The following is a 13,230-nucleotide window of genomic DNA, read 5'->3' on the forward strand; positions in this document are numbered from 1 at the left end:
GTTCCTTCTCAGGCACTGCAGGCCCCGAAGATTTTTCAGGGCTGCTTCTGAATCATGGGTCCTGAATGCTCATTTATTATGACAGGGTCATTTATGGCTGGTAGCTGAAGGTGGCTGAAGGAAGTGGGGCTGCTGTGATTTTGGATTCACTTTGCTTCAGAGATAGCATCCCCCTTACCACCCCTCAGTTTAAGAGTTGCTATAAACATGAGACGTAATTACAGGAATCCTGTAATTCCCTACAGGAACCTGATGTGATTGCTTGTAGCCTTCTTAACAGAGGGACAAGAATGCAACAGCTGGACTCTGGATCTTCTTAACCAACTCTGTACTTTCATGTGAAATTACTAGAAAGGGTTAATTCACCTCAACAACTCTGGGAATAGCCATGTGTCTTGCAAGTTTGCTAATCTCTTCCAAGCAGAGCCAAGAGAAAAACAAAAACACATCATTGAAACATTTTAAAATTGAACTGGACAAAGCCCTTGCCAGATTCTTCCAAGTGCCTTCTAGCAGAGTGGAGGCAGACACAATGTAATAAAAAGCTGGGATGCAGAGGACAATCCTGCAGGCATAGCGAGTTGGGGGAATTCTTTGCCTTTCAACAGCACAGAGTAATTCACTTCCACAGTGTCTGACTGTTCTCACTGGTGCTGCTGAGAATCTCTGGAGAAGGTTGAATTGTGATTTGTTTGGCTTTCTCCAATTTAAAAAAGTATGAGATTTCTTTGATTCCTTCTTTTAGTGACAGAATCATGCAGGCAGTTAGCCTTTGAGAAAATGCATGCATTAATATGGGGAAATAAAACTAAACAAAGAAAATTTTCCACCCACTGCTTGAGCCCAATCTCCTTTTGTTACTGCTCCCCAGGTACCGAAGGATTGTGTCTAACAACTGCACAGATGGCTTGCGAGAGAAGTATATGGCCAAGGTGGAGAAATGCCCTGGAAAAGCACCTCGAGGACTGCATATTCTCACCGCTGATGGAAAGTTGGTCACAGAGCAAGGGCAGAATGCCACCTTCATCATCCTTATGGAAGAGGTGTGTTACCAAGCCCAGCAAGCCTTTCATAGTGTCACAGGATCAGTATTATTTTCCCTTCACCTGTCAGGCTGCTGAGAAGAAAAGAACAATCAGGCAGGTCACAAAACGATGAACATTCCTGAGACTTGGAAGAATTCAGGAGAGGGCTGTACATGAAATGCAGAAACAGTCAAGTCAAACGTGTATTTGGCAGGTTTTCCTGTCTATCAGTGAGAATGAAGATGATGCTCAAGAAAAGATAGGAGATTTAATTAAAAATTTATTTCTCCACTAGTTTCTTGTTGCTTCTGAGCTGCAGTTTAGGGAGTTTGTGAGGCAGAGATGGAGTCTCTATGTTTAATAATTCTCAGTTTCTGAGTTGCAAACCTTTAGTTCTGTCTTAGGTGAAACATTGTTGGGAAAGGTTACAAACACTGGGGAACATTTTTGGTTTTATGGAGAGCAGAGAGGGAAGTTCAAACATTATTGCTTTGCAGTAGGAATTGAGGCTTCTCAACCCACTTCTGTGAGTTGAGGATACAGCCTCTGTCTGGTTTATTTGTGATGCGGTAGGATTCCCTCTGTTAGTCTCAATTATCTCTGCTTGGTGAGCATATATAGTTCTTTAAAGTTTGTGGACCAGCGAACAATTGGATAGGTAGGGCATTTAGTAAGTCTTTGGGCTGGAAGGAGGGTTTTTCAAATGACTTTTTACCTCTTCTGGTCTGGTTTGATTTTTAGGGGTATATGTTTCTGCACTGCAGGAATCCCTGCTCTCTTTGCAGCTGCTACATTCCCCTACTGGGAATTCCTGACTGCCAATGGAAGGTGTACTTGGAGGCTCATGGTCAGATTGGACACTGATTTTCCCAGCATGGCTCATTGTACATCTTGTTCTGTACTTACGAGTCAACTCACAACCTTACTTCTGCCATCTTCGAGTATCTCAGGAGTGGCAGCCAGGGAGCAAGGTGGTGCTGGAGGACCAACAGTACATTTTGTCATCTACTCTGCCCCATGTACTTTGTTTTGGGATAGTACCCGGGTACAGCTGGTAGCCAGAAACGTCGTGGTCATGAACATAACCCTGCCTCTGACAACAAGCAGCAGTAGATCTCTAGGAAAATCATATTAGGAACAGAACAAATGTAGCGTTTCTACCCCTCCCAGTCCCAGGTGTAGCCTCCATCAGCTTAGACTTTCAAGAATACAAGCTGTTGAAAGCCTGAGCATACTGCAATAGGGAAGGTTTTTTTTCTTGTGATACCTTATTATTATTTTTTAAACACACACACTTCTATTAATTTAAAATCTTATGCAGTAACTAGACATTTCATTGGGACCACACTAATCTGACAGGGCTTCTTTACATACTTCCTCAGAGGTTCATGCCTGCTCTGCTTTTATACAAAGGGGATTTCTTGTCTACCTGGCTGATTCTTTTATATTCTGCAGACTTGACATGGTAAGACGATTTGTATAGACACTAGTGAGTGGGAGTTCAGAAAAGAACAGACATAATCTAAAAATTAGGAATCTAGTAGTAATTTATTAAGGAACTCAAGCGGAACTGCTGCATACAAAGAATGATAAACAGATGGGGAATAAGGCAGCAGTCAAAGTAGCTGCAGAGTGGAGCCTTTACAAGGCTTCAGAGACTGAAGAGGCAGCTGAATAAATATGTGAGGGAGTTGACTATCCTTTGTTAAAAAATAAGAATAGTTAGAGAAACATTTCATTGAAACAGGTTTTTTTTTTTTTTTCTAAGAAGAGTATTTTCAAGAACGTATATTTTTTGGGTGAACAGCTTACTCCACAGAGAGCTGTATGTTGAGTTGGTTTCTTAAAATAAAAGGTCATTTTCAGAGGAAAAAAATCACACTGAGATTTTAGGCAAAAAAGTATTCCAGTCTTTCCGTGTGAACCTGAGACTGATTGAAAGGACAATCAGCAAAACAAATGAGTTGTCATCAAATTACTCCTTAGTAGTTGGAAGAAATCATTCCTGAAGTCTTTATTAGTACATATCTTGCTGTCATACAGATTAATTCCAGCCTCCTTTCACCTTACCTACTCAGTCTGTTTCTTAGTGGTTGGCATCGCACCCATGTCTGCACTTACCTTCTGAGCCACACAACAGTCTGACAAGCCCTCCTATGGTACGTGTGTGGCCTCTATCCCACCTTTCTGCTCTTCTGGACTAACCCTGATCAGTAACTTTGTGCTTAGCCATCAGTTTCTTTCTACCTCCTAGAAAGACAAACACCCTCGATATACTGGTGTGAGTGACTGACCTTTATGCTGTCCAATGGTAAATGAATATTTTCTTATACCTAGTGGAAAACTAAATTTCTCAGGATTTACAGTTTTAGCCTTCATAGTATTATTCACAGTGGTAATTCAGAATATGTGCGTGGTGACGACAATGGACAAAGAGAAGCAGAGTGACTGATTTTGCTGTATTTTTAGAAGTATGAGGCTGGGCTGTGATTTGAACTGTGTACATATGCAGAGGAACACAAGGGACTGAGAACCTTCTTTGTTTTTATAATTAAAAAAAAAAAAAAAGCAAGCTTGAGTTTGAGCACAAAGAATTAAGACTGCCAAGATGTTGTATGGAGTTGTGTTCTTGACCAGATCTATGTATATTTTTTCCATCTGCTCATTCCTGTATATCCCCAGCTGCCCTCTGAAGGATACATAAATGCCCCTCAGGCCTAAATGGTTGTTTATATGGCAGCTCCACTTATTGCGCTGTTCTGTTCCATTGTCTTCTGTTTACGTCGTCTCACAGCTTCCCTCTTTGAGTAATTATAAGGTGATGGCATAGCTTGATAACAGGGTTGTAATTGCAAGTGAGCTGAGAAAGCAAGCAGTGACTATTCAAAGAACAAGCCTGAGCAAGTATTAGAGCTCTGCATATCTATTAGTAGATTACTAAACTGTGTTTATAGAAAGAGATAGCCACATCCATACCATATTTTTATGCAAGCAATTTAAGAGCTTCATTGGAGGAGCCGCAGCTTTTGATTCAGCATCAATGAGGTTGTGGGTCTGTGAATGCAATGGGAAGAAGAGTTCACCCCCAAGCCTCTTCTCTGCCAGCAGTTGCTTTGTTTCTGATCCTTGGCACTCTGCACTGAGTTCCTTTACCTTTGCCTTTTGTGGATTATTTGTGGTTTTATGACCAAAATATATCATAGGTATACAGGCAGGAAAACTGTAACTGAAACTTCCAGGCTAGTCTTGATGGGGAGATGACTTTGAAAGGCTGTTACACGGCAAAACACTTTTTCACCCATTTCACTACCTTTTTCCTGCTTGTACTCAGAGCTCCAGTCTTTGTGACAGCCTTTAGCTTTTGGTAGTTTACGGAGCTGAAAGCAATAAAATGCGCCTCTTGAATATATATGGAAAACAATGATTTTTACCCATTTGAAATGCTTCCAACCACTTCTGTTTTAATTTATATTCATAAACGTCTGACATCATGTATGGGCTAACACACTTCTTTTACTATTTTATATACTGGATACAGACGTATGGAAGGGAGAAAGGAAAGATTAGTGTGATGAGCTAGATTTTCATTGAAGACCAAACTCTGATAATTGCCTGGAAAGAGTATCTGCTATTGCTTACCAGAAAAAATCTGTTGCTGTTTCTCCACTTCAAACTTTCCCCTTTCAAATAGAATCGGACTGGAGAAGCAAGGACAAAATAGAAAAGAGAATTGTAAGGCAGGAGAGGGGAGCTGCAACGATAGGTGCAAGAGTGGCATCCCAAGGTCACCAGTGATGAATCCATCCCAGATCAAATTTTATCTTCTGTTCAGTGCCTTCCATATGAGATGAGCTTGTGGTCTTAGAGCATTCTCTTGAGAAGTAGTTTTGAAGGGCTTAACAAGCTGTGGGAGTCTTTCTATCAAATAACTGAATATCTCAAGAGTGTAATTTTGTCCCTGCTAGAGAATTCTGCTGAGTGATGACAAAAAGAAAAAAAAAAAAAAAAAGCACCTCTCTATGAAAAGGATATTATTGGCAATATTATAGATAGGTTCTACTGTCAATTCCACTCTATTCATCTATGTTTTCTTTTTGGTTTCTACTGTATTTTTAATGTCCTAGTATGACAGAGGTGAAAATGGTGCCCTGATAAATTCAATAGCAAAACTCCCCTGGCTCCTGTGAAATAGGAATGGTGGAGCAAGAAGGGAGAGAAATCTAACACCTGTAACCAAATACTCATATTTCAAAATCTACATAACAAACCTGATTAGATGGATGTGTATTTGAAGACTCTTAAGTGTACACTCGAGGGAAATTCATCCTTGAAAATAGCCTTTCTGTGCCCTGATTTGTTAATGCAAGCACAGCCTATGGGGAAGATAAAGTTTGTGGGGCATGCTACAGTCCTGATTAGGACTACACAGAGGACCATACTGCAGTGTAGTCTGGCTTATTGTCTGAGCTCCCAGGGTTTCCATCTAAAGGACAAGATCAGGTGCACTTTTGGGACCAGGAGCAGTAGCAGAATGCACCGTCCTGGCTGTGACAGTCCTGCCGTTGCCACTTACACAGGCCAGTGGATGTAGGACCCTGCAGGGTTTGAACTGGCTGTGAAGAGATGGGAAGTACATACGAACTGGCTGCGAGTTCCATGGTTGCTTCCCCTGCTTAGATCAGTATGTACTGGAACTGACATTAGCTTTGATCCTGACCTTGCGCACTCAAAGCAAATGCACCAAATGGTGTTTATGAGATGGCCATGAAATATTGTTGCATTTCCCTTTTTTTTTTTTTTTTTTTTTTAAGAACAAAAGAAAACCAAACCCCACACACAAAAAATACATCTAAGAGCAGGATTTTTTGCCCTCCCTTCCCCTTTCTCACCCCCCCTTTTTTTTTTTTTTTTTCCTCTGGAATCTCACTCTCATCAATATTGCTGAAGATTGTTTTTACTTTGGGGCTGGGAGCGTCTCTAAAAGGTAATGGTATCTTCACTCATAGTGAATGCAGTGGAGCCTTTTTCATGATAGGAAATTACTTGGGCCAATACAGTTTATATATATATATATATATGCGCACACAGAAAGCTGCAGAGATTTAATCTGGGATGTAATTTTATTTCAGTTTAGTGAAATCACTGCAGTGGGCTTTCACTCTGTTTAAATTAGCCTTGTTTTGTGTTACTTTTAGTCAGCTGGGAACAAGTACATAATAAGGCTCCTAGAAACTGAAATAACAGACACTTCTATAGTTCAACTACAGTGGTTTAAAGCATGATTTAAATTAAAACAGTGCAGCTGCTGCTTCTAGACAATACCTGCAATGCTGGAATCTCTTGTCTGTTGTTCTCCCCTTCATTTAATAGCTGTCATTGACAGTAATCATAGAAGGGATTTTCTCATCATCTATTTCATTCTCCTGTGTATCATGGGGCCCTGTCTCTGTGTTGACTGACATTAGACAAAAGCTGTCAGTGCTCCATGTGGGACTCAACCTGTATAAATTCAGCCATCCAGAAGTTACGTGTCTGGCTGAAATTAGTTATCTAGACTTTTTATCATCAGGGTACGGAAAAGGATATTTGCAGAAGATAATCCATGTCACCTGTCTCAGTTATCTTAGGACAGGATGTGTTGGTGTCTTGTCTCTCGCTCTTCCACTGGCTATTCAGGATGCCTTTTAAACTAGCTTAGGCTCAACTTACAGTATCTCAGTAACCAGGTTTTGTTTCTTTTAAATATCTTGAAGAGCCACCTCAACTATTGCTCTGTCTCCAAAATATCCCTGAGGCTTCCACGGACACCTGGGAATTCCTCTCCAGTTAGCATCTGGACTCCTATCAGTGTAGTGTCTCCCATCTTTTTGCTTCTGATGGAGATGTTTGTTGGATATCAGCCATTCAGCAAAGGGTTGTGCAAAGCAACCCTTTATGTATCACTTCAGCGATACATAATCCCCAACTGTGCATTGCACCAGATGAATCAAACACAGTCCCCTTGATATATGCACCTTTGGCACTATACCCTCTTTAAATCTCTAAACCCAAGATGAGGGAATAACACTTCTTTACAGGTGCAAATGCTCAGCTACTTTAAGTGTTGCTGGTATATAATTAGCTTGATTTGAGTCAGGCCCCTTTTGAGACTGACAGAATGAAGCTAAACTTTTTTGGTAAAGTTAAGAATTTGCATCCATGTTAATGAAATAGAGCTAAGCAGTGGGACAGAGGGAAGTCTTATCAACCCAGTTTCCTAATCCAGCCTTTTCTGTTGCAGGGTGATCTCCAGAGGACAAACATTCAACTTGATTTTGGAGATGGCATTGCAGTATCCTATGCAAATTTTAGCCCCGTTGAGGACGGCATCCGGCATGTGTATAAGAGTGCTGGAATTTTTCAGGTGACAGCCTATGCAGAAAACAGCCTGGGCTCTGATACTGCTGTCCTCTTCCTGCATGTGGTCTGTAAGTAGTTCCTCCTGCTTGATTCCTTGGGCAAAATCCTGACCTCACTGAAAATCCCCCCAAATTCAGTTGAGTCTAGGAATACATCCAAACCCCACATATATGAGCAACACACACTCTACCAAAGGCTTGGATTTTTAGATGCTCTTCTATCTTGCTAAGTAAATTTTATTGAATTAAGAGAAAGGGAAGCATCTTTTAACAAAATTATATCTTCTGTACTCATAGGTACAGTGAAAAGCTTGGAAAGGGTTCTGAAAAGGTTAAAGGCCAAATAGCAAATGAAACAAAGACCAAATGTATGTTTTCAGTGTGCTTCTGATACCAGGAGGTTTAGATTAATCTACTAAATTCTGATTTAGGATTTGGGAATTTTCAGTGTTGATTAAATAAGACAAAAATCATTATCCTGAACATACTTCCTGTGATATTAATATACTGAGGACTAATATGCTACTTTTCATGTTTGATATGTTTGACATGCACGCCCGACTTTCCCCTCCTATTTTGTAGATCAATGCAATCTGTCTCCACTTGGCACGTGAGCAGACTTGTAGAGCCCCTTGCTGGCTTTATCAAAGCCTGAGGAAGGTGTGGAACTAAGGATGAGACCAGAAAGATCCTGGTTCTTTGTCCTGCTCTCAGAGTACTAGGTCTCCTGGGCAGGGATCTCTGTCTGCATTCAGATGTACCTCTTCAGCTGTGCCCCTAACAGTGTTTTCAGCCATGTCCACATCTCCCTTTGCGTGTCAGAATGCCTTCTGTGCTGTCTGCCTTATACTTTTGCTTTTCCACTGAAAGGAAGAAAGTGAGACATTTCCAAAATGCAAGAACTATTTTCTTCTTTTAAATTTCAAGCTCCCTATGTGAAGGAATAAATGTTCCTTGAAGCTTTTATTATGCTCATAATTCCCTCAAAGTCAATCATGGCTGCATTTTACAACCTGTTATTAGAGCATTAACTGTTTTTTCCTTCACCTTGGTCCATTAACTGACAAAAGTGATGGTTACCTGGTAATAACAACAAATTTTGTATGGATTATCTGATTTTCTCCCAGGAACTGCTGTTCCATGTAGAGGATTTCAGAGCAGAATGCAAAGAGGGGCCGTTGCTTTGGCCTTTTTGTGCTACTCTGCTCTCTTTTTCTTCAGCATCTCAGATCTCTCCTTCGACTTCTGTAGCCTTCTTTGATGGTCAGATTTTCATTATTTCTAGAGAAATGTTTTCCACGCATTTACAATAATTCAGTACTAGACTTTCAATATATTTGGATATGTTAGTCAATATAAGAGGTTTTCCAGTGAAGTTCAAATGTCCAGACAAATTGCCTACTGTATAATTCACCCTTATTATAACATCTGTCTGGTTCTGGATCCCTGTACTGAAAAAAAAGGAGAAAGAAGGTCCTGGGCTTCAAGCAATAGTAGTTTTTTCTCCTTCAGTTTATCCCCTCATCTTAGAGGAATTGAAGATTTTAGTGTTTTTCCTCTTACCATGCACTGTTAGAAAATATTTGGGGAAACCTGCTATTCTGAGTACTTGCTACAGACAAATTTCAGGATCCCCTTTGAAAGGAAAAGAAAAAACAAACAAACAAACAAAAAAAACCCACAACAATAACAAAAAAACAAGTTCTAGAAAGCCAAAACCAAGAACAGGGGGCCCGTTGTGCTAGGAGCTGTATGTTCTGGTGGTAAAAGAACGGCTCTTACATTCCAAAATTCTTCTGATCCATGTAGGTGAAGTGATTAATGCCCCTATTTCAAATCTGGAGATCTGAGAGGTAACGTAAGAAGGTTGTCTCAGTTAAAATCAGCAAATTTCCTGCTTCCCCAAATTAATGTTTTATCAAAAAAACAAACAAACAACAAACTCCTTTCTTATTTCATCCTTTCCTATTTCATCAGTTTTCTGTGTTTTAAAAAGGTACCAACCAGAAGGGCTCAGTAACACTGTGTAATGTGCACCCGGTTATCAGCTAGAAGTCAGCACAAGCAAAACCCAAAAATTGGATGAGAAGGAATAAAATGGAGATAGTAGGAAAAGCTTTAAGTAACCAAACAAAAAAATTTGTTTTTTGTTTCTTCCCAAAGACTTTTCAAGGTCAGACCAATGTCAAAATAATACTAAGGTTTTCCATTCTTGCCCCAAATCATTAATCTTTCTTTTGGACACCTTCTACAGAGAAACTGTCAGGACATATTTAATCGAGCCATAAATACCTCATATGTAATCAGATTTACAGGCTAAAATGATTTGCCCACTAATCTTAGTAGCTCAGTGGATACGCTTTCAAGAAAACACCTTCTTTCCCTTGTGTCCTGTCCCTCAAGGCTACGATAGCAGGCTGCCCTATCCAGTGCAAAGGCAGTTCAGTGGTCTCCCTCAGCCTGCATTTTAAAACATCTGTCTTTTAAACACAGTGCTGACCCTGTCTGAAATTAGCACTGTGAAAAATGTTTGTCTCTGGCTCTCATAGAATTAAGAGTGGAAAAAAAAAGTGTGATTTTTGTTTATTAATCTAGTATTTTTTTTTCTGTTGCTGATTGCTGAAATTCTCTTACATGTCTGTAATAAAGTCTCACTGCTAAAGTGCTTTGTTTTGCTTTGATTTATTTAAAGGAAAGATCCTTGGTGTTCACAATTGAGCGGAGAGGATTTACCTCAAAGCCTCTAATAATGAACTGTTTCTTCCTGCAGGTCCGGTAGAGCACGTCCATCTGAGTGTCCCTTTCGTTGCCATCAGGAATAAGGATGTCAACATCACTGCAGTAGTTTGGCCCAGTCAAGCAGGCACACTTACCTACTTCTGGTGGTTTGGTAACAACACCAAGGTATGGTTCCCTTTTGGCTCACTTTTACTTCCCAAGCTTGTGCCAGAGTGTGAACTCTCTCAACCCTAATGAAAACTTCTTGCCTTTGCTTATTTTTTGTGCTACTTTTTTTTTTTTCCTTCTTAAAAAAGGTTGTCATTATCTGAACTTAAACCTTTCTGAATTTGTTTCCTCCCGTCTCATGTTGTTCTTAGAAGTCATTACTTTTTTTTACATGTGGTTATTATCAGCCCTACTGAGCTTTGAAGAACACTGTTATTACTAGAATTCACTTGCAACTTAACTGAATTATATAGTACTATGTATGGGATAATACTGGCTTTCAATACTGTTTAAAAACCGATGGTGTTCAAATAACCATGGGTGTTTCTATTATGTGCCAGTATGCAGTATATAATGCTGGATTCCAACACAATACTTTAAAGCTGTTGGTGTTTAAATAACCTTTATTAAACTGGACAACTGTATCTAGAATTTTAAGCTAGACCCTCAAGGAACTGTTTGTATCTGTCCACAACTATTGTTCACAGCCTGGATATATATTTGTGACAGAGGTGAGACTTCTTTGTAGCCAACTTTCAGGGTATCGGCAAAAATTTGTTATAAAGTGCTTTTTTATAAAATCAATAATTAAAGTAAGTGAAACTGCAAGTTGTGGTCATGCTTTCAAGTAGAGAGAGCAGAATTGCTTATTAGCTACAGCTTTTGATGCAGGCTTTAGGAATGAGACAGATGACACAAGTACTGTCTTCCATTATTACAGTTCTGAAATATACAGCCAATAATTTGCAATTCAGTATCTGCTTTTATTTACAAAAGGCAGCTTAAGTCACGTCATTGTCTATATTATTAAATTGCAATTGAAGGTGAGCTCTGAGGTGGGATGACAGTAGGAAAAAAATGGGGATTTTACATGAAATAGGGAACTTGGGATAAAAAAAATATCAGACAAGTATTTGATTTTCTCTTTAACAAAGCTGCTTGTGTTTTAATCTCTTAACCTGACTACCAATAGTAGCAGGATCCAAAAAAAAAAAAAAAAGAAAACTGAATGCTCTGTTGGGATTTTACATGAAGTTAGGACGCACACTGGATAACTCACCTGTTTTTATGGAAGCATAAGAGGAGGCACCAGAAGACCTTAGGAACAAAAACTAGTTACTGCAGCTTGGAAAGTTGCTGTGCCCTTGCTGATTGATGGCTACCACCCATGTACATAGATTTAGTTCATGTAGTTCATGACAAATATAGGGTAACTCCACATAGCTCATACTTCACCGAGAGGGAGAGGGGGGAATGCAAAATCACCTTTCAGCTCAGTTATTTTATGTTTGGTGCTCATGCATGGACAGACATTAAGGTATCTGAGACAGTTTAGGCATCAATAACTTGATTATCTCCTTAAGGTTTTGAGTTCATCTGGGTGCCAGAGTTTTCCTGCAACAACTTTTCTCTTTAATGTAGAAGTTAATTGTGAATAGGGCCTTTGAAAAGATTTTTTTTGAAATAGAAAGTAGTCTGGAAAAGGTAGAGCAAGCCAATGCTGTGCGCTGAAGATTTCAATTAATTTCTCATGGTGCTTGGAGCTATGCTGTAAATATGATTTGTTCCCTGTATTATCACCTGGCTGAAATTTCAGCCCCATAGGTAATAGAGTATAGGCAGTTGAACCTGATAATACCTTGGAGTGATTGTACATTTTTCCTAATTATGTTGATGTATGGATTAGTAAAGATGGTGCCACTTAACCTGTGGCCAAAGCAAAGATCGAGAGCACCTTTCATTCCTCGCAATGTTCTTTCCAGCTTGTGAAGTGTACTTCAGCTGTGCCCCCTAGCATCTGACAAGCGAATGGCAGAAGATATAGATAGAACAGCAGACACATTTTTTTATTTTTTATTTTTTTTTCAAGAGAACATTTCTTTTTTTTCAAGAAAACAATCTGCATCACATCAAAATTCCTTCTGGGATGTTTAACATACACCTTGAGTCCCTTTCTGTGCCCACTCACGGGCAAACTGCATGGCTCTTAGTATAGGTCAAAGCTGGGAACACTAATTTGTGTGTGAATTACGGTGTGATGTGTAGTACTGTGCGTAGTGACTGCCTGGCATTGCTAGGTGATGTACTCTGGTTCCATGCTGAGGAATAGCAACTCCTGTGCCTTTTCAGCCTGTAGGCATCCCATGCAGAACCAGATGTGTCTTGTGTCACTGTGCAGTGTCACTAAGGTACTCTGTGCTGCTGCACAGGCGAATGTTGTCTTACGCTCAAATGCCCAGGCTGAGGCTCTTGTGCTTCCCCACCCTGCTGGAACCACTGTACTGAATTTCTGCTGCGCTAATTTTTGCTGTATACCCAAAGGCCAATTTGCCTGGATTAACACAGGTCCAGTTTAATAAATGCGTCCAGCTGTCTAATAGGTTTGAGCAAATGAACCTTGAACTACTTGATTTAATTTAGAGTTAGCTTCCAGGTCTTGGTGCTTGAATTAAAATTAAGGAGTTGGCTGAATGTTAAAATTCCATGATGGAGGTGAAATCAGCCATGGTAACGGGATGTCCAGCATGCACACGTACAAAAAAGAGAAATAGTAATTTTGAAGACCAGATTGGTTCCTCTTATCTGCCTTTGCACAGAGTCACAACCTGCAACCTCCAGGAATATTGCTAATATCACTGCAGTTTACTGTAGGTCTATTCTGCTGGTCTGGGATGTGCATGCATTAGATATGTGTTAGTATATGTTAGCTGTGACTCCAGGGCTACCTCAAGCTGGCATCCTTGCTCACTTGGTCTTTGTCTCCTGTGTTCATGTTTTTTCATTATTATTATTATTATTTTCTTCTAATGCTTTTTCAGCTAATGGCCATATAAATGGTGCCATTCTGCAGGGGAGAAATC

The 13,230-nt window shown here is 39.9% G+C and overlaps 1 protein-coding gene across 4 annotated transcripts in view; it reads left to right on the plus strand.

The window, feature by feature from the left end:
* Positions 1-13,230, plus strand: part of SORCS3 (sortilin related VPS10 domain containing receptor 3) — a 281,108-nt gene that overhangs the window by 249,344 nt on the left and 18,534 nt on the right. For all 4 annotated transcript variants that reach the window (XM_027460385.3, XM_027460387.3, XM_038181612.2 and 1 more), the window contains 3 exons: positions 872-1,043; positions 7,306-7,492; positions 10,194-10,327. In XM_027460385.3, the coding sequence (XP_027316186.1) occupies positions 872-1,043; positions 7,306-7,492; positions 10,194-10,327 (493 nt within the window). The remainder of the gene's footprint in view (positions 1-871; positions 1,044-7,305; positions 7,493-10,193; positions 10,328-13,230) is intronic.

This window comes from Anas platyrhynchos, chromosome 6 (genome assembly GCF_047663525.1).
Source record: "Anas platyrhynchos isolate ZD024472 breed Pekin duck chromosome 6, IASCAAS_PekinDuck_T2T, whole genome shotgun sequence".
Classification (NCBI taxonomy): domain Eukaryota; kingdom Metazoa; phylum Chordata; class Aves; order Anseriformes; family Anatidae; genus Anas; species Anas platyrhynchos.